This window comes from Stenella coeruleoalba, assembly GCF_951394435.1.
Source record: "Stenella coeruleoalba genome assembly, chromosome: 21".
In the NCBI taxonomy this organism is placed as follows: domain Eukaryota; kingdom Metazoa; phylum Chordata; class Mammalia; order Artiodactyla; family Delphinidae; genus Stenella; species Stenella coeruleoalba.
In genome coordinates, this window is record NC_137167.1 from 12,690,003 (window position 1) to 12,711,887 (window position 21,885).

The 21,885-nt window shown below is 36.1% G+C and overlaps 1 protein-coding gene across 1 annotated transcript in view; it reads left to right on the forward strand.

Moving 5' to 3' along the window:
* The window catches only part of TEX15 (testis expressed 15, meiosis and synapsis associated), an 80,381-nt gene that overhangs the window by 54,034 nt on the left and 4,462 nt on the right, over nt 1-21,885 (forward strand). The window contains 7 exon segments of the mRNA XM_079909392.1: nt 3,326-3,472; nt 4,341-4,503; nt 8,675-11,013; nt 11,107-16,002; nt 17,852-17,910; nt 21,236-21,331; nt 21,333-21,557. Coding sequence (XP_079765518.1) covers nt 3,326-3,472; nt 4,341-4,503; nt 8,675-11,013; nt 11,107-16,002; nt 17,852-17,910; nt 21,236-21,331; nt 21,333-21,555 — 7,923 coding nt within the window. The 3' untranslated portion in view covers nt 21,556-21,557.

Consider the following 21,885-nt stretch of genomic DNA (forward strand, 5'->3'; position numbering starts at 1 on the left):
AGTTTGCTTTAAATTGACTAAATGTATTTTACTTTCTTTTTTGTGTATTTTACTTTCAATATGAATTATTAATGTTTTAAAGTTGCATTGTATAAAATAAATATTAATTATTTATTACTATCATCATCATCATTTGAAATTTCCCCCTTTTTTTTTTTTTTTGTTTTTTTGCTGTACGCGGGCCTCTCACTGTTGTGGCCTCTTCCATTGCGGAGCACAGGCTCCGGACGCGCAGGCTCAGTGGCCATGGCTCATGGGCCCAGCCGCTCCGCGGCATGTGGGATCTTCCCGGACCCGGGCACGAACCCGTGTCCCCTGCATCGGCAGGTGGACCCTCAACCACTGTGCCACTAGGGAAGCCCTCCCCTATTTTTGACTCCAGTGGGTGTGCAGCATAAAAGTCTTCAAGTAAACAAAGGCAGCCTTTACCATATTGGTTTTCCTAATGTATATTTTTTCTCTCCTAATTGACCTTCTTATCTTTCTCTCTTTTGTTCAGACTATAATTAATACCAGAGTGTTCTAAGTGTCTTTCCTCAAGACATTGGTATTAATAATTCTGACTTAACCTAGAGTTGCTACACTCTTACTGTTTATTTTACTTAATAGTGTAGTACAATATTTTCTTTGTTTTGATAATTTTGCCATGCTTATATAAGATGTTAACATTAGGAAAAACAGGGTAGAGATATATGGGATCTCTGAACTGTTTTGCAACTTTTCTTAAAGTCTAAAATTACGCAAAATTGAAAAAAAAATCTTACAGTCGAATTGTAAGCATCAACAGACAAACTGGTTAAGATATACTTTTTTGTTAATTGCAACTTTGCCAGGACTACTAAAATCACAGTAAGTAGGCAGGATTCTCAGTTGTGTAATTTAGGATGTATGTACATTCACATAAAACCAACGGTTCATTTGGTATAATTTAATTATTTTTAGACCTCAGGTATTATCAAATTCATAAATCATAATTTATTTTTATTTTTATATTAAAAAAAAATACATGCTGATTTTAGAAAATTTAGAGCATACTAAGAAGCTCCAAAAAGCCCATTAATAATGACACAATTTTTTTGTATACCTAATACTTAGTCTTCTGCTCATATATATGGATATGCATTGTATAATTGTCATTAAAATACATTCTTTTTTTTTTTTTTTTTTTTTTTTTTTTTTGAGGTACGCGGGCCTCTCACTGTTGTGGCCTCTTCCATTGCGGAGCACAGGCTCCGGACGCACAGGCTCAGGAGCCATGGCTCACGGGCCCAGCCGCTCCGCGGCATGTGGGATCTTCCCAGACCGGGGCACGAACCCGTGTCCCCCGCATCGGCCAGCGGACTCTCAACCACTGTGCCATCAGGGAAGCCCCAAAATACATTCTTTATATATTATGTAACTTGCTTTTTTCATTGATTATAAAATCAACATTTTCCATGTCATTAAATAAATATTCTTCTGTAGTATCCTTTTGAGCGACTACATAGAATTCCACTGTACAACTCTACCATAAATTTGTGCAACACATTTTTTAATGTTGGAATATAAATTACTTGGTTTTCTTATTTTTGTACTTTTAAATACTACTTTGATTATTCATGTAGGTACATTTTACACACACCTGTGATTATTTGCTAAGAATTAATTGATTGATTCCTATGTGTCAAATTAGGAGTCAGAGGTATGTGTACACTTTCACAGCTTTCGATGTGAAATGCCCAGTTGTCCTGAGAAAGGTGGTACTAATTGACATTCCTTTCCACAGCCTGTGGGGGATGTCTGTTATCTCACATCATCACTAACTCTGTGTATTATATTTTTTAAAAGATATTTGCCAGTCATAATGTGATAGTTTCTCATTGTTGGTTCAGTTTTTTATTCTTTTTCATAGTTATTGCTGAGCTTAACATTCTGCGTATATTCATTGACAGTATTTAGTGAACTGCCTATTAATATCCTTTGCTAGTTTCTTGGTTTTTTGTTTCTTTGTTTCTAGTTGATTCATAAGCATTATCAATTCATCAAAGTGAATGTTGAGAGCTAGGCTTTTCTGTGTATAATGTTTTATCACTTATTGTTTTCTTTTTTAAATAAACATTTTATTTTGTAATAAATTGAAATTTACAGAAAAATTATGAAGGTAGTACAGAAAGGTCCTGTATACAATTTAGCCAGCTTCCCCTAATGTTAACATTTCATGTAACTATAACACCTCTGTTAAAACTAAGAAACTGAAACTAACAGTGTGTATGTCAATTATATCTCAATTTAAAAAAAATAATAAAATAAAATGAAAAGAAGCTAACATTGGTACAGTACTATTTAATACAGACTATGCAGCTTTTGCCAGTTTTTCCACTAATGTTTTTTTCTCTTCCAGTATCCAAGTACAGGGTACCACATTACATTTAGTATTGTTTTCAATTTTGAATGAATTATTAGCATATTAAAAAATAAAAGTAATAGAATTGCTGACTTAAATAAAATTTGTGGTTGTTTTCATATTAATTGCACTTTTTCCCCACCTTTTATCACTTAATTAGTTCATGGTTTTTAAAATTTTTATACTCATTTGTTTTCGGTGTACAGAAGTTTTGGAATATTTCACAGTGAAATTTGTTTTTAGTTCATGGTTTTTTGGCAATATGCTTAGAAAAGAATCCTCACTTGGAGGTTAGATATTTGCTTGTATTTCTTTCTACAGTGTTTATATTACTTAAATGTTTACCTTGTTTAGTATTTATTTTGGTTTATAGGTTGAGAGGAATTTAATCTTTTTCAAGTCCACACCATTTATTGAATAATCTGGTTTTGCTTCATTTATTTCAAATGATGCTTTTAATATCATATTATGTTTTTATAGATGCTTGGACTTATCTGGGCTTTTTATTTTGTGCAGCTTTTTTCCCCGCTCTGCCTTTTTTGTGGTAGTACCGTTCTTTTAAAAAGTATGTAATATCTGGAAGTGCATGTCACCTTTCCTGTTCCATGATTTTCTATTTCTGACCCAAATTTTTTTCAAAAAATTGTTTCCAAAATTTTATATGTTATTCTTGTTTAGTCTTCCAGGGAAGTTTTTAAACTAAAACTCATTTCTACAAATGGATTTTCTGAAATTTTTATTGGAACTACTATAGTCTTTGAGTTTAATTTAAGGGGGAATTGACATAATTACAATAAGTCATGCCATTCATCTGGGACATGGATTATCTCTCCATTCGAATTTCTTTCCTTAAAAAAGAAGCTAGCTTTACTTTCCTAGTATGAGAGTTTAAAGTGTGTTGGTATATTTTTATTTAACTTCTTTTTGTCTTTTTTTTTCCAGGTTCTTTTTGGAAAAGTGAAGAAAATTCAGCCTTCAGTGGATAAAAACAAAGTTTCTTTGGATCCTTCTCCTAACTTTGACTGCCATATGTCAAGAAGTGTCCCCTCTTTGAAAGATACCATTGAACTACAAGCCTACAGTTCAGCAGTATGTTAACTTTTCGGTTCATTTGACAACTTGAAAGTCACATGCCTCACACTGTATGATACAAGCCTTAAAACAACTGCCCAAAATATTAAATGGAAACCTCTTACTTCATTCACCATAATATGACCTAAATAAATAGATAGTAAAAGCTGTTTTAATATTTGTGATCTCAGAACATTAATAAAGAAGCTTCCAGATTTACATTTAACTTCGTTCTAAGTACAGTGGCTGCTTTTATTTAGATGTTTCATAGATTAATTCCTAACTTGCAAAACAAACAAGACTACTTTGAAATGTTATTGATCTTCACAAAAGGAGAAAAGGCTTATGTATTAGTCATTACATGGTAGACTAATTACTACACAGTAATTTTCTGTCATATGTTACTGAGATACTTAGTAGACCTTTAATCTTTTATAGAAGATTAAATTACGTAATACATACTATATATAATCATATATATGATTAAATGAGGATAAATATTTTAGAAATATATATATGCTCCCACATGTAAGATGTATTAAGCTATTGTTATTTTTCTAATTGACTTTTCCTCCCAAATAAAATATAGTGGTTCCCAGCATATGCAAAACATTGAAGTTTTAATGAAAAAATACTTTTTTATTTAAAAACAGATTGTGTCTGTTTCTGCTGATATTGGAAGCCTATCAAGGAAATAATATGCTGTGGGGAAAAAAATTCCTCTTCAGGAAAACTAGGGTTGAAGAAGCCAGGGAGAGTGGGGCCGTATGGAAGCTGATTAATAAATACCAACGTGCAGTTATCTAGATTTTTTTAAATAGGAGCTTATTCAAGTCTGCAAAAATTAATCGGCATAAAAATGTTCTCTTCCTTCTTTATCTTTTAGGTATACTTCTATGAATATGATGATCTTTCAAAGCCAGTAGATAAACCTAGGCAGTGTCTTCCATATGCAATAGTAACAGTAAAATTTATTGGTCAAAAAGTAGACAAAGGACACCTTATGACATCTTTGAGACTCCTCTCAACAGGATTTCCTAAAAGGGCTGGTAAGATACATATATTTTTCTACTTCAGTAGCATTTGTGCTGGTCTTACAACTTCTGAATATGATTTTCTAATACATTATGAATATCTAAGCAAAATAGTTGTGCTTTACCTATTTTCGATTTTATATATCTAGAATTACATTGCAGCTATTTTTTTTTTTTTTTTTTTTTTTGTGGTACGCGGGCCTCTCACGTTGTGGCCTCTCCCATTGCGGAGCACAGGCTCCGGAAGCGCAGGCTCAGTGGCCATGGCTCATGGGCCCAGCCGCTCCGCGGCATGTGGGATCTTCCCAGACCGGGGCACGAACCCGTGTCCCCTGCATCGGCAGGCGGACTCTCAACCACTGCGCCACCAGGGAAGCCCATTGCAGCTATTTTTGTTATTTCTTTTGCTCAGTGTTATGTTTGTGTGATTCTTCCACGCTGATATGTATAACTGTAGTTTCTTCATTTTCACTCATATATTTGTATACACACATACACACACACACACACACACACACACACACCATATTATTCAATTTTGTGACTATACACTATTCCTCTGGGGATGTTTTGACATTTTGTAGTTTTCTTCATATTCCAAATATTGCTGTTTTAAATGTTCATGTACGCATCTCAGTGCATATGTGCAAGAGTTTTTCTATAGCGTATACATCTACATCAGGAATGTGCAACTTAATCCAAAGACAATGTCAAACAGTTTTCAAAAGTGGTTGTGTCAGGTTACCTAATTACTCTGCATTATTGCCAGTACATATACTTCTTTTTTTAAAAAAATAAATTTATTTATTTATTATTTTTGGTTGCATTGGGTCTTTGTTGCTGCAGGTGGGCTTTCTCTAGTTGCGGTGAGCGGGGGCTACTCTTCATTGCAATGCACGGACTTCTCATTTGCGGTGGCTTCTCTTGTTGCAGAGCATGGGCTCTAGGCACACAGGCTTCAGTAATTGTGGCACACGGGCTCAGTAGTTGTGGCTCTCGGGCTCTAGAGTGCGGGCTCAGTAGTTGTGGCGCATGGTCTTAGCTGCTCCGCGGCATGTGGGATCTTCCCAGACCAGGGCTCAAACCCGTGTCCCCTGCATTGACAGGCTGATTCTTAACCACTGTGCCACCGGGGAAGCCCCATATACTTTTAAAAAAATGTTTCTGCCAGACTCACAGACTTCAAAAACAACTGTATGATTACCAAAGGGGAAAGGTAAGGGGGAGGGATAAGTTAGGAGTTTGGGATTAACATATACAGACTACTATATATAAAATAGATAATAAACAAGGACCTACTGTATAGCACAGGGAGCTCTACTCGGTATTCTGTGATAACCTATGTGGAAAAAGAATCTGAAAAAGAACGGATATATTTATATGTATAACTGAATCACTTTGCTGTACACCTGAAACTAACACAATATTGTAAATCAACTATACTCTAGTATAAAGTAAAAACTAAATTTAAAAAATGTTTCTGCCAGCCTAGTGAGTGTGATATGTTATCATTATCACCTCAAAAAAAGAGACTCTTTACCCATTGAAAGCTCTCCTGTCCCTTTTCCCCTAAGCCCCCCACGACCCCTACACAGTCACTAATCTGCTTTCTGTCTCTATATATGATCCTATCCTGGCCTGGCCATTTCATTAAGTGAAGTCATAAATAGTAGCCTTTCATGACTGGTGACTTTCACTTAACAGTGCTTTCAGGCTTCTTGCATGTTGCAGCATGTATCAGTACCTCATTCCTTTTTATGGAAAAATATTCTGTTACATGGATACGTTACGTTGTGTTTATCCATTCATCAGTTGACCATGTGGGTCACTTCCACCTTTTGGCAATTATGAATAATTATGCTAAGAGAGTTCTTGAACAAGTTTTGGTGTAGACATGTGTTTTCTTTGCTCTTAGGTATATAGCTTGTTCCTGAACCTCGGGGGAAAGTGTTCATCTTTCCCCAGTAAATATGATGTTAGCCGTGGGGTTTTTTTATGTCCTTTACCCTGTTGAGGAAGTTCCCTTCTATTCCTAGTTTGTTGAGTGTTTTTATCTTGAAAAGGGCAATTACTTATCCTTCAGAATCTTTGCCATCTAAAAGGTTTTTTAATATGAATCTTCTTGTGTATTTAGTGGGGTTGGACGTCTTTTTGTGTTTGTTGACAGTTTTTACTTAACCTGTGATTTTCTTGTTTAAGTACTTTGCCCAACTATCTATTGCATAGTCTTTTTATTAATCGTTTGAAGATATCTGTATATTCTTTGTGTATTCCAATATATGTGTAATTATGTACTAAGTTTGTCTCATTCAGAATATTCTTTTCACCAGTTTATTTTTCTAAGTTTTACCATGGGTTTGACCTATTAAAATATTTAATGTGTATGTAATTGAAATCATTTCTCCTTTTTGGTTTTCTGACTTCCATCCATGCTTAAAAAGTACTTTCCTAGGGCTTCCCTGGTGGCGCAGTGGTTGAGAGTCCGCTTGCCGATGCAGGGGACGTGGGTTCGTGCCCCGGTCCGGGAAGATCCCACATGCCTTGGAGCAGCTGGGCCCGTGAGCCATGGCCGCTGAGCCTGCGTGTCTGGAGCCTGTGCTCCACAGTGGGAGAGGCCACAACAGTGAGAGACCCGCGTACCGCAAAAAAAAAAAAAAAGTACTTTCCTATCCCCAGGATTATAAAACTATCCCTCCATGTTTTCTTCCAGTATTTTTATGGCTTTATTTTTTAATGAATTTTGTTTTATTTCAGTATAAGGAGGTATAGGGATCCACCTTTCCTTTTTTTCTGTCCACTCCAGCTTAAGGACTACATCTCTATATTTTCTTTTTTCTTTTTTAATTTTATTTTTTATTTGTTTATTTTTGGCTGCCTTGAGTCTTCGTTGCTGCACGCGGGCTTTCTCTAGTTGAGGCGAGCGGGGGCTACTCTTCATTGCGGTGCCCAGGCTTCTTACTGCGGTGGCTTCACTTGTTGCGGAGTACGGGCTCTAGGCACGCAGGCTTCAGTAGTTGCGGCACGTGGGCTCAGTAGTTGTGGCTCTCGGGCTCTAGAGCGCAGGCTCAGTAGTTGTGGCTCTCGGGCTCTAGAGCGCAGGCTCAGTAGTTGTGGCGCATAGGCTTAGTTGCTCCGCAGCATGTGGGATCTTCCCGGACCAGGGCTCGAACCCGTGTACCTTGCATTGGCAGGCAGATTCCCAACCACTGCACCACCAGGGAAGTCCCACATCTGTATTTTCAAACATATTTCCACTATAGCTTACTCTAATTAAAAGGATAATCACAATAGTTATATAATTTAGAAATCTTCAACAGAGCTATTTTTTAACATTCTGTGAAAAAGAACTTCATGGTACATTCCCAGTGATATGATTATAACTTCGTATATTGTTCATGAGCAACTTCTCATTAATAATCTGTTTTAACAATGGTATTTTCATGGTATTAGTTAGCTATGAATGCTTTGTGAACATTTTACCTGCTAAATATGTGTTTTTATAAGTTCCTTTGTTATTACATTGAAGTGCTTTATGAAATTTTAGGAATAAATCTCTATAAATTATAAAAAGAAAATTTGCTTCTATTTTCCAGGTTTTTATTTATATTTATTATTTGCCAGAATAGTTATTTCATAATGGAGCAGGGGTAGTGGTTTGCTTTGGCTCCTGGGAAGGATTTTGTGCAGCCTTTTTGATCTTTTCCCCCTCCTGTTTCTTTACCTTATTCCTCTTTCCTTTCCAGTTTTGTTCTCCTGTGGTAGAGGGAAAAGAAGCAAGGTAACAGTAGGTGGAGGGAGACAATTTTACCTAATAATGTATAGATTCTATTATTAAATATCTGCATATAGGAAATTAATATAAGAATTACCTAGTCTGTGAGCAACATGGTTTTATTCCTATTTAATTTTTCTATTTCTTAGTATTTGTCAAAATTCAAATTTTTTATAGCAAATACTTACAATGGGTCTATAGGGCAGAATTTCATGCTATGTCATTTATACTTTATCGGTCGGTTACTCTTCCTCTTCTTGCTTTTTCTGCTGAGAACATACTTTAATCATCATTAGGTTATTTGATGGACTTCCAGTTAAAACCGCTTATGACATAGTTTACTTGCATTAATAGAGTTGCCTGAAGAAACACTTTTTGTTCCTGTTTTTCCTTATTTTCTTATTATTTCCACAGAAAGAACATGGTCTCTGAATAACTGTACAGTGGCCAAAAGAATTGGAAAAGGAAAAGATGCTACTGTCATCTTTGAGCATTTCAGGAAACCTATAGATCCATTTGTTCAGGAAAACTGTTCATGCAGTGCACTAAATTCAGAGATAAATCCTTCCAACTCAAATATTTCTAACTCCTATGGAAATGTGCAAAATGAAAACATTTCTGTACTTGAAGCATACAGTGGACAGATGGAGCACAATTCAGCAGAATGTAGAGACACTTCTCAAGTACATGCATATGATTCAGGTCCTTCATTTATTCCCAGTGATACCAGAGAAAGTGTTAATAATGATGACCTCTTAAATTTGACACATCTTAAAGATGTTTTAAGTGGTTTTGCTCCTGCTTTTCCCCTTCATAACAATATTGGCTCAAGCACAGTTATTACTTCAAAACTCATCAAAGACCCAAGACTGATGAAGAGAGAAGAAAGCATGGGAAAACATAATACTATTACAGGTTTAAATGAGATTTTGCCATTGGAGAAGAGTTTAGATTTTGCTAATTCAGAAATAAACCTATCATCTATGCCAACTAATCCTGCCTCATCATCTGAAGTCATGCCTGGTGATCAGACTGTTCTTACTAATTATTTGGATGCCCCTTGCTTCAAAATTTCTTTGAATGAGTCACAAACCCAGGCTCACAACATGGGCTGTAAGACCTATGACTGTACAGCTCCCAGTAAAATTACCATGGCAGAACAGTGTAAGAGCCACGATAATTTTTCCTTCCCAATGTGTGTGTCAAATGTAGTCTCAGAAGTTGAAATCCAAGAACACAGTGGAGAAAAAGCTCAGAGATCCCAGCAGAGAAGCAACATTCCAATTTTAATTGAACAAAATAGTGAGCCACGTGACTCTTACGAATCAGTGAATACTTGTACAAAAGTATATAATAGTCACATCTCTCCAGAACCACAGTCTTCTAATTTTAAAACTGTATATCAGACTGGTCACCAAATGCCTACGCTTTTTCCACTCGAAAGCAAAGAAAGCATACATGAGAACATTCAAGATATTGGAAAGATGAGAAACTTCACTGGGCCAGAAGACAATCCCAAACATGAAGAAAAGCAAAATGTATGGAAAGAAAGTGATAATTCTTTTACTAATAAAACAAAAATCAGTCCAGTAGATAGTTACATTTCTTTGCATCAAGACAACAAAGAGAATGAGAATCTTGATTATTTGGTGGAAAATTGTGATCAAATATTAATTACTCAAGGGTTAGAAAAGCCAAAATCTTTCTCATCTACCACAGAGGAGAAGTATGAGCTAGATCACCTAGCATTGGAAATAGAAAATCATCTTACTCCAAGACTGGAGAACCTTTCACAAAAGCATCCTCAGCACTCTTTAGAGTACAAAGATAACGTTCACACAAGTTTTACCATTTCTCAAAAACGAATGGAACTGAAATTGGAAAAACCAGATCAAAACTGTGTTAGCGTTATGACTGATGCTTTGCAGGAAGCAAAAGACATTCCCCAGGCCAAACAACTGCCGGCCGTTACTTCATCTCATGACATTAAAACAGCTCATAATGCAAATTGCAGCATGGCTAGAGAAAATATATGTGTTAAAAGGAGAAATGGAAATGATCCAGTGTCCTTAGCGAACAGTGAAAGAGACTGCAAAGAAAATTCTCAAGTTAACAGTAAAGGTCAAGATCACACTCAGTTCTGTAATTCACAGTTGAACAGTGATGTGCACCTGAATGTTGATTGCAGAGAGCAGAGAGAGAATGATAAAGAAAACCAGAATGAGGCTGAAGTGGAAGACATTGCTTTGTCTACAGAAAACAACATAGGGAATATACATGGAGATGAGAAGCAGAGTTTTCATGCAAACAAAAATTTTACCACTGTAGATGAAAGGAGGGAGAATAAAGATTACAATAGCATAGAAATTCTGAGTTCTGAAGAATTTTCTACTACATTTAATTTGACTTGGGGGAAAAAATATGTGTCCACAGAATCTACATTATTAGAAAATGAAGGTACCGTAACTGCCATAAACGAAAAAGATACTGGAAGGACTGTAGAGCATTTGGTTTCCACAACATTTCCCCAGGTTGCAGGTTCTTCAGGGCATGTAGCCTCACATGCTGTAGTTCAGGTAGCTGATGCGCCAGTGCCGGCGTTAGGCACAAATCTCGAAGATCACCCAAGATACCAGTTTAAAGAAACTTGTTCTTCTGAGGGTCCAGATTTTGGTTTGTTAGTAAAATATAGGGTTTCTGATTGTGAAACAGATATGGATAAAAATCAATTACACAACTCATTTCATCAGTCGGTAAGTGACAACTCAGTTCTTCAAAGCATCAAATTGGATAATGAGATTGAAGTAGGATCAGAACGGAGTGACAGTGCTTTTCTATTTCAACAGGATGCTCATAGCCATGGAAATGTACTCTATGAAGATTTCGGGGCCTCATACGAGACTCTGAAGTCTCGCATCGGTTGGGAAGGTCTGTTAGGAAGCACTAATGGGAAGACAGAAGTTTTGAAAAGCACCACAAGGAGGGAGAATAGCGATCAGCATTACTCTGAGGAAAGTAGTTTTTACTTCTCTACAGCAAAAAACAAAGCAGAGCTCTTCAACCCAATTTTACTTCCTGATCTAGAAATTACGATTACTAATGTATTTATGCAAGGATTCAGTCCTGCTGTTGAATCCCTTGCATTGAAAGATAATTCCTGCAAATATAGAACTGAAGCCATAAAATCAGAAATAAAGGAGGAGGAGGAAGAAGTTCCACGATTTGAAATTCATTCCCAGTGTTCTGGTGAAAATTCACATCATCCATCGGAAGGTGAATTTGGTAATGTAAGGCAAGTATCAGGACTAGTGAGTAAATCTGAAACCTCACTTTCTGAAAAGCAAAACAAGGGACCTTTGGTTACTGAACCTTCTAATGTCACAACAGTAAATAACGAAAGCAGGTGTTCCTTTACAAAGTCAAAAACCGATTGTAATGATACTGGAAGTAAAAAGGACACAGAATCAAGCATTAGCCAAAGAAAGCCACATACACCTTTTAGGGACCAGAATATACCACATAAAGATTTAAGACATCACGAACTTTGTGGGAATAGGAGGAGGCTAACCAGTCAGGACTTGTTGGAACGTTTTTCTTCATTATCCCAAGGACGAATTGAAACCTCTTCACGGTCAGAAAAACACATTAGGAGTGTCCCGGATATTCTAACTAGTGAAGCATCTTTATGCAAAAGCAGATGTCTTTCCAGAAAACTTGACAGAGCTGTTCGTCACTTAAAAAAAGCTCACAGAAGAGTTCACACGTCTTTGCAGCTTATAGCTAAAGTGGGAGAAAAAAGAAAGGGCCCTTTACCAAAAGCATATGCAGTAATATGCGATAATTTCTGGGAAAGTTGTGACCTTCAAGGTTATAGTTCTGTGTCTGAAAGAAGATATTACTCCACTAAGCAATTTTTGTCAAAAAGAAAATACGACAAGCCTGGAGAGAAAAGGGCTTTGGGATTTGAAGTTGATAAATCATTAACTCATGTATCAAACCACAAGTCTTATAAAACAAGTGGAGAGAGAGTCACAAAGTGCCTTTCTGAGAAAAATGTGTCCGATGTCTCCAGAAGTCCCACCACTATTCGCGTGAGAGGATATTGTGATGGAGAGTATCCTGAATCACAGTTAGCCCTCTGCTCCAGGTCCCAAAGTACAGGTCAGTCAGCTTATAGCACTAGCAGTCTGAGAAATCCCAGATCATCAGAACTTCAGCCCTTTTCTAGAAAAACTGGGTGTCTCTCTTCCCCAGACTGCCCAGATGAGAAACTAATTAAAAGAGAAAATCAAATCGATGCAGAGTTTTTATCTAACGTTAGTAAATATGAAAAGCTTAAGAACCATTCAGCACATGGTAATATTAAGGGTACAACAAAAGAAAACAATTCTGAAGCTAATGAAGTAATAAGTAAAAGGAATTCAGTATCTTTAACTTGCATAAAAGAAAGCAACGTAAATTTTAGTGTGGACAAAAATCATGATGCAACTTGTATAGCCCACACAAAGGTGAAAACTGATGCAGTTATTTCAGTCTTAGAATCAGGTGTGACGCATGTTTTTAATATTGATATCAACAAACCAAATAACCTTATTTTATCTGGTTATACAAGAAACCTGGAAGTAAATTTTCCTATAGAAAAATGGACAGCTCCTAATGAGAGCTCCAAACCAGGCATTATTACAGGAAACTTCCTTATGGACCCATTAAATCTAACTCTGATAAAAAGCAAAAAGTGTAACAGTATTCCTCAATTGTTATCAGCCACTCTAGTGACAGACAGTGAGGGAGAATCTTCACAATCTTACCTGAATAAACAGAGCATTTTTGCTGTAGATTCTTCAGCAGTGTCTACCATTGTACCACACTGTCAACAAGGATGTGCTGGAAAGGAGCTGCTAAAGACAGAACATTGCTCTTCAAGTAATTCCTTCCGCATAGACGGGAATGGAACAAATGTTATTGAGAATTCTGAGTTGGATTTCACATCAGTAAGTGAAGAAAGTAAGGACAATATGATGAAGAAACTATTTTCCCATGATAGTTTTCTGCTCTTAAAAGATAACATAAAGGGTTCTTCTTCCCCAAAATGTATTGCAAAGAAAGACATTCAGGACAGAAAAATGTGGAAAGATGAACAAGCAGAGAAAGCAAAAGATTCATTTCACAAAACCATGGCTGAAGGATCAAGTGTTAAGACTGAGTACAAAAATCAAAAGAATAAGACATTAGAAGAATCCTCCTACTTAAGTGAGAAAACAGTTAAAGGCAACTTGGTCGATTCTCATTTAAGCATTAAAGGTGCTACTGAGGCAGTCTCTTTGAGTAACACTGCTTCTAATGAGCTTAACAAAAGAAAGAAAGAGGAGGGAAAAGTTAGTCATGACTCTCAGTCTGACTCCGCAGTGCACTCAGGAAGAGCCTGTAATTCCAAACCAGGCATTAAAGGAATGAATCATATGCCTCTTCTACATGCCCACTCTGAAACCTCCAACGTCTCTCCTCCTCCGAAGATGCCTACATCATACGTGAATGAATTAAAAGAAGAACATTGCTTAACTAATAATTTGGCTCCTATAGCTAAGATAGCTCAAATTTTGAAGAGGGCAGATGAAGCATCATCTTTGCAGATTCTACAGGAAGAAACTAAAGTTTGTCAAAATATTCTCCCTTTATTTGTTGAAGCTTTTGAAAGAAAACAAGAATGTTCATTTAAACAAATCTTGATTTCAAGAGACCTGTTGGTAGAACAAAACCTGTGGTATAACTGCAGATGCAAATTAAAACCGTGTGCTCTTGACTCCTTTGTAGAACTTCAAATGATGATGGAAACTATTCAGTTCATTGAAAACAAAACAAGGCTCTTAGGAGGTGAGCCAACATTCCGAAGCTTGCTTTGGTATGATGAGACATTGTACAGTGAGCTGCTTGGCAGACCACGTGGGTTTCAACAACAATCCAATTTCTATCCTGCTTTTCAAGGCAGGTTAAAATATCATGCATTCTGTGAGTTGCAAAACTATCGTGATCAGTTGGTTGAAGTGTTTGAAGAAACCAAAAGGGAAATCAGTTCATACTACATGTTCTTAAAATACAAACGACAGATTAATGAGTGTGAGGCAGTAATGAAACATTGTTCTGATTGCTTTGACTTTTCTCTTTCTGTTCCATTTACCTGTGGAGTTAACTTTGGAGATAGTTTAGGAGACCTAGAATCTTTGAGAAAAAGTACATTAAATCTGATCAGTATATATGGGGACTCTCCCCAAAAAGATTCCTGTCCAGGAAAACAAGACCATCTATGGATTATTATAGAAATGATCTCCTCAAAAGTTAATTTTATCAAGAGCAATGAGGCAGTAAGTATTAAAATATCTCTTTATGGTCTGGAACATATCTTTTTTGATGCTGCAAAAAGTCTTGTTTGGAAAGAAAAGAGAGAGTCTTTCTGCAAAAAATACTCAGGAAAGAACAGCAAAGAAATACTACTCAAAATAAATGAACATGCTTTTTCTAAGTTGCAGAAGATACGTGATACGTTGTCTAAAGGTTTAAGCAGTGAACGCATTTCCAGTACTGGGCTTGAGAATACTATGATTGCTTCCAGAAAGTCAAATGCTCTAGTAAACAAAGCAACAATTAGCATAGAAAACTCTAGGTTTAACAGTACTTTGCTTTCATATCCAGATATCTGTTGTATTAGTGAAATATTGGATCAAGCTGAATTTGCAGACTTTAAAAAACTACAGGAACTCACTTTGAGATGTACCGATCACTTAGAAATTTTAAAAAAATACTTTCAGTTGCTGCAAGAAGATAACATAGATAATATTTTTATCACACAAGAAAATGTTTTGGACATGGTGAAAAACCACAACCACGAGGCAGTAATTTTAAAACCTGCGGCCATTGAAACCTATATTGAAATCGTCATGCTCTCAGAAACAGTTCACTTTCTTAAAAACTCAATGGCAAAGAAACTAGACAAACAGAGGTTTCGAGGTATGCTTTGGTTTGATTTGTCACTTCTTCCTGAACTGGTTCAGTGCCAAGAAGAAATGACTTCTTTCTCATTTCTTAAAGATAATTCAACAGATTGTCTTTGGAAAGTGATAGAGACTGCTATTTCTGAACTTAAGAACGATCTGGATATTATCTACAAATATAATGAAGCTGTTAATTGCTCCTATGCTCTTCATTTGCTCTCAAGAGAACTTGAAGAACTTTCAGAAATAAAAACACTTCTAAAGAAGTCTAAGTATTCTCTTTCCACATACATTGACTTTGTGCCGTGTATAGCATCCATAAATTACGGAAGCACTGTGACAGAGTTAGAATACAACTACACTCAGTTTTCCACCCTGCTCAAAAATGTGATGGCTGCCCCTCGGAAGGACTTAGGGAAAATGGCCCATGTTATGAAAGTCATGAAAACTATTGAAGATATGAAGATAATATGTGCTAAAAATGCTAAATTAACCATTTCCTTTGTCCTGTGCCAAATGCGACATAACAGAAAGAAGACTTTGCACCTGGAGAGAAAGGAAGAAATGAATATTCATGTAAAACCTAGGAAGAATATCAACAAGTCCAGTACTTGTGTGAAGGTGCCCTCAGTTTCACAGTGCATAATGAAAAACGTTTCAAATTCCTCTAAAAAACGACCTTTCACTGTAGACGAGTGTGAAGACCCTCAGGAACAAGACGAAAATACTACCGTTTCCAGTTGTAAAAAACAAAAGGTAACAAATGTTTTAAGCGAAACCTATGTAGGTATTCTTTTTGAGAACAAGGCTACTCTTTAAGTAAACAAGTACGTAGTTTGCAGAATTGTAAAAATTGAGGATGCTTTAAATACTGCCTTGCAGAATGAATTTACTAACTGAACTATTGGATTAAACAATCCATATTATCTATAAAATGATGTGAATGATTTGTATATGTGAGAGGTAGCCTTGCAAATGTCTACTTTTAAACTTACAAATTAATTATTTTATTTAGAAAACACTTCTTGGAAGGGTGTGAATTTTAATAACGGCTAAAGGAAAAGTACATATTATGAATGTGAGTTAAGCAAGTGACCAAGTATCTATTGAGTAGCTTCTATATAATGAGGCTATACTTAATGTTGTGGATATTAAAAATTGACAGTGGAGTCTGTGTTCTTGACCATTATCATCCACACAGAGAAATAGTACAGATATTTTAAAATAGACGATTATGAAGGAGTTAGTCCTGCATAAGTACATTTTATTTAACAAATTTTATATAGCATTTATACTTGGCAGCATTCTAATGAATGTACAAACATTAACTTTTTCTATTCTTCACAGAATGCTTATGATGTAGGCACTGTTATTATCTTATTAAAAAGTACAGAAACTGAGGCATAGAAAGGTTAAATAACTTTCCCAAGGTCACAGAGTTAGTAAGTGGAAGCGCCTACATGTAAAACAAGGCAGTCTAGCTCCAGAGCCCATATTAATAATTGCCCCTACTCCACCCTCAGAGACTACTCAAAAATTTTTGAGAATTTCTCATCTCAGAAGTGAAGAAAGAGAGACCTATACGCAAAATGAAAAGTAGGGTTCTTTCTCAGCTTACTCTAATTGTATTCGTTAGTTAAACTCTAGTTCTAGAGACTAGGAAACAAATCATTTATTGCACTGTGTTTGTGGGGAAATGCTTAATTAACAACCAGTTTATAAACATACTTCCAAAACACAAGAACAACACAAGTTGTGTACTCCACATGAAGAGTAAAGTGAGGGTATTACTAAAAAGGTGTTGTAAGTATAGAGAAGAAAAGCAAAATTTTTAAAAAATGGAGATTTATTCATTGATTTCATAGAAGGACACAGATCAAAGCTTTGCCTTAAAGGAAAAAATGTTATCAGATGAAGGTAAAAAAATGAAGAGGGTATCCAAGCTATGGAAAATAATGTGACCAAAGACACAATGCTGATTGGCATTATTTGAGAAATGAGTTTAAAATTAAGTCTGGAACAAACATTTTAACTTAGTGGACAGAAGTAAGCTAAAGATGGAGAAGCATATCGTTTCAGATAACAGAATGTTCTAAATATAGGCCTGAAGAGTTTGAACTTCGTTCTGTACGTATTGAAGGGTAGTGTCCTGTAAAGTGTTTTTTCAGTGATTTTAAAGAGTAGAGATTTTGAGCATAGTTAGAAGTAGGAAGTCATCTGGGTCTTAGAAAAAGGTGCTGTTTTACAGAATAGGAAAGGAAAATCCATACTTGACAGACATTACTTAACAGTGGCACTGAGTGACTGGTTGATTAAAAAGGGCATAAAATAGGAAGCAGTCATAAATAGACGTGTTGTAAGATGTGGGTAAAAAGAATGTTGCAGATTGCTTTTTTAAAAAGTTTCTCCAAACATTTATGAAATATGGGAAGTCCAGCAGAGTCACTGAGTTTTGAAGGAGAGGATCATTAATGAATATAGTTTCAGACAGTACATTTTAGATGATGACAGAACAAGCAATTGCAAATGTCTGATAATTAAAATAATAAATATTGTACTTTAAACCATCACCAATGTAGGTTTTCTCTGTATTTTTTAAACATAGGTTAACATGAAAGATGTCACAAAAATCAACAGAGAAAAGGCAACGTTCAAGCATCTAAGGTAGGAGCTGCCATCAGCCCTGTCTGAAGAAAAACTAAACAAAATTGAGCACATATTAAGGAACAAGACTAAAACCTTTATTTATTACCTCTGTTGGGTTATACATGTAACTTAGGGGAGAAGAGTTAGCTAAGGAGGGAGAAGAAGGTTCAGATTATGCAGTGTCTTAGGTAAGGCCTAAGGAGTTTGAATTTCATTCTGTAAGGATTGAAAGGTAATATCCTGTGAAATGCGTTTTCACAGTGATTTAAAGGGTAAGGAGATTCTAAGTACAGTTAAAAGTAGTAAGTCAGCCAGGGCTTAGAAAAGAGTGACGCTTTACAGAATAAGAAGGTAAAAGTCGTATTTGACAGACATTATTTAATGAATTGATGGGGCTTAGCGACTGGCTTATTACTAAAAAGGGCATAGAATGGGGGCAAATGATTAGATTTTTTTTAAACTTGTGGATTTTATAGACCTGTCGAATTTCAAGACTGGCTAACAAGATAAAAATTGACAAGTTTTATTCCTAAGTGGGAGCTTAGTCAAACACACTCACATATTATAAGTATACTACTGTTTCATGAAAGGATGTATTAACACCACAATATAGAAAGAACATGATTTCAGAATAAAGGCTAGTTCTTTAAATTCTTTTTGAATTAGTTATTTTTATTAAAAACCCACTACATTATTTATGTTTTTCTCATTTTGACGTGAAGTGGCACCACTGGACTTGTTGACCATCTCTTGTTTCATTCAACTCTGTAAGGTTTTCAATTTATGACAAGCTTCATTTTTTACCATCTTTTTTTCCATCCTATGAAGGAAAATGAATAATATGAACTAAAAGAAGATAAGCATTCTCATTTCTGTCTTATTTGGTTTTGCTTCTCTAAGTATAATCTTTAGGGCTTCCCTAGTGGCGGCACAGTGGTTAAGAATCCACCTGCCAATGCAGGGGACACAGGTTCCAGCCCTGGTCCGGGAAGATCCCACATGCCGCAGGGCAACGAAGCCCGCGCGCCACAACTACTAAGCCTGCGCGCCACAACTACTGAATCCCGTGCACCTAGAGCCCATGCTCTGCAACAAGAGAAGCCACCACAGTGAGAAGCCCGCGTACCACAACGAAGAGTAGCCCCCATTCACCACAACTAGAGAAAGCCCGTGCACAGCAACGACGACCCAACACAGCCAAAAATAAATTAATTATTTTAAAAATTAAATATGATCTTTAATTTACTACATTTCTAGAATCTTTTTCCTGGCACAGATGACTCTTTAAATAATTGTGTAGTGGCATAAGGATGAATAGGCTATCAGAGGCATAACATAAACCAGTTCTGTAATCATCTTAGTTTTGTAACTAAGATGATTTGTTTTACTTAGTTTACAAAACTAAGTTTTGTAAGTACAGGTAGTATTTGCTGCTCAAAGAATCAAACTGTGCCTCAATTAGCAGGAAAATGAATTCTAATATAAGGTGCCATGGTCGTGGAAGAACATCCTCTAAGAGAATGGGTAAAAGGATAGATCACACAGGCAGCTGTCAATCTGTAAGGTTGAGACATCACTGAAACATCATTGGAAATGTGATAAAGTCAAAATTGTCCTTTCTGGAAACTGTCAAAGCATTCTGTTGGGTTGGATGATGATGTAGGTTGTCATTCAAGTGCCTTTTAAGGAGGCTGGGTTAAGTAAAATAGGGACTTTTAGTTTCGTGAGTGGCATACACAAATTCTAGGCCAAAGGTTAATTTCTCTTGACTGTGGAGGAATGGTTCCTTCTTTCTTTCAACATGTTCTTTTCCACTTGTAATTTGAAGAATTTGATGAGACACCAAAAAAATATACTTGCTGTGGAGACCTGCATTAACTGTCTGGCTCTAGACCTTCAATAATGAATGCTTCCTTCACCCTGATTGAGACTGTCTAAATTTAGATAGGAATGCCAAGGATATTCACTTGGCAAGAAATTTTTGAAGTCTGCTTTTCCTACTCTCGACCTTGAACAGACAAAATATCTCAATCCTTTGTGACAAGATAGTCTTTTGGGGGTAGGGGTCACAGCTAGTGGTTTCACCAGCTATATATGGCCATTTGCAAGTAAAGAAGCTTGTCAATAGGTTGGAGGTATATGAATTAGAAACTACTGCAAAAAAATTGAAATCAGGAAGTGTCCAAAGCATAACATGATTTATTACAATATTGGCAGCACTCGGTATTTTCAGATGTATTGGAAATATATTTGAAATGTGGCATATATCACCTTCAGCAAGAAAAGTATCTAAATTCAAACCAAGGGAGGAAAACTGGAGAAACATGTTTCTTGTATATTGCCAATACAAAGAGGAAAATGTGAATCTTAAGAATTCTTTTCCTAAATAAAATTTTCAAATCTATATTTATATTGAAATTTTGTGACTCTGTATATTTAAAGTTGTTTGTATGTGTGTTACACTTAATAGGACTATGAGATCTCATCCCGAAAGTGAAAATGAAATAGGACCAAGTTCATCTGACAATCTGAAAAGAAACCATGTCTCTCCAAAAAAAGTTGAAATTCAGCTATCACTACCTGGCTCACTTTTACCTTTAAAGAACCTGAAAGACACTTGTATGTCAAAGTTAGAGGGCAAAATAGACAGGGAAGCTTAAATAACATGAAGGAAAGAAATGTAAATTTTAGTGTTGCTGAAACAAAAAGTGATAAGATTGTTCTCCTTTGGCAATTTCTGACCAAAAACGTGTAGATGGTACACTTTCAAAAGACCAGGAGATAACTTCTCAGAAATTTCTTAAGAATTCCTCAGATCCTGCAGAGAAATCTTGTCTCTCAGACATAAAACCAGAAACTGATGCTTCTCTTCTGCCTGATGCATCAGTGCTCTCAAAGCCTGTTTTCTAATTTGTGAGGGATATCAATGCCAATTTAGAAATGCATGACACTGACTTTGAACCTCAAGATAATGAAATATTAAATTCATCCATTAAAAATTCTAAATGCACCAGTTCTCCAGAACCCATACATGTCCAGAACAAAATTCCTGTTCTACAAATAAAACACAACCTGCAAAAACTGAGTCAGAAGAAAAACATAGGAAGGATACATTGAATTCCAGTACTACACCTGTTGAAGCATCTGAGAACATGACCCTTAATGTGAATCAAACAGTAGAATACTCTTTTTCTGAACAATAGAATTCAAAAGTTTTAACTCAGAATGCTGCCACATATTGGAATGAAATTCCACAGTCTGCATGTACCCCAGTATATAATTCTTCTGAGCAGTCATTTGGAACTTCATATCCTCACTCTGCTTCGTGTGTTTATCGTTACAGCAGCAGCAATGGCAGTTCCATTACCCCGACATACCAGGGAATAACATCCTATGAAGTACAGCCACCTCCTTTTGGGATGTTGACTGCAGTTACAAGTTCAAAATACGCATTCTAATCTTTTGTACTCTCCATATTTTGGTTACTTTGCTGGGGAACGACAAGCAAATGACTTTGTGCCAGTGAGTGGACATTTTCAAACTCAAATGCCTGTTTACAATTTTCAGCAGCCAATTTTTTCACAGTATGTTTACTATCAACCGGTCACTGAATACCCTTGCTCTCCTGATTTGAAGGTGCTTCCAGAAGTTCCTTGGACTTGACGGTGAGTTTCACAAGTTTAGTACTTGCTTTGTAGAGTTTTCACTTTTATCTTTGTACATTTATGTAAGTGGAATTTACAACAGGTGGTGACAGATGGCACATTTTTCTGTGTAGACGTGTAGAATTGTTTAAAATCAGGCAGAGCTGAATTACATTGTCAGTGGAAAACTAGTTGTCAAAGACGGAGAAAGAAAGAATTGGTAATATCACTAAATATGATATCACTAAAATATATGTCCTTCAATAAAACGCAACTTCAAGGAATAATAGTTAAGTAAATTATAGTTATTGAAATATGCAAAGGGTTTATAAAAGTTTTTAATGACAAT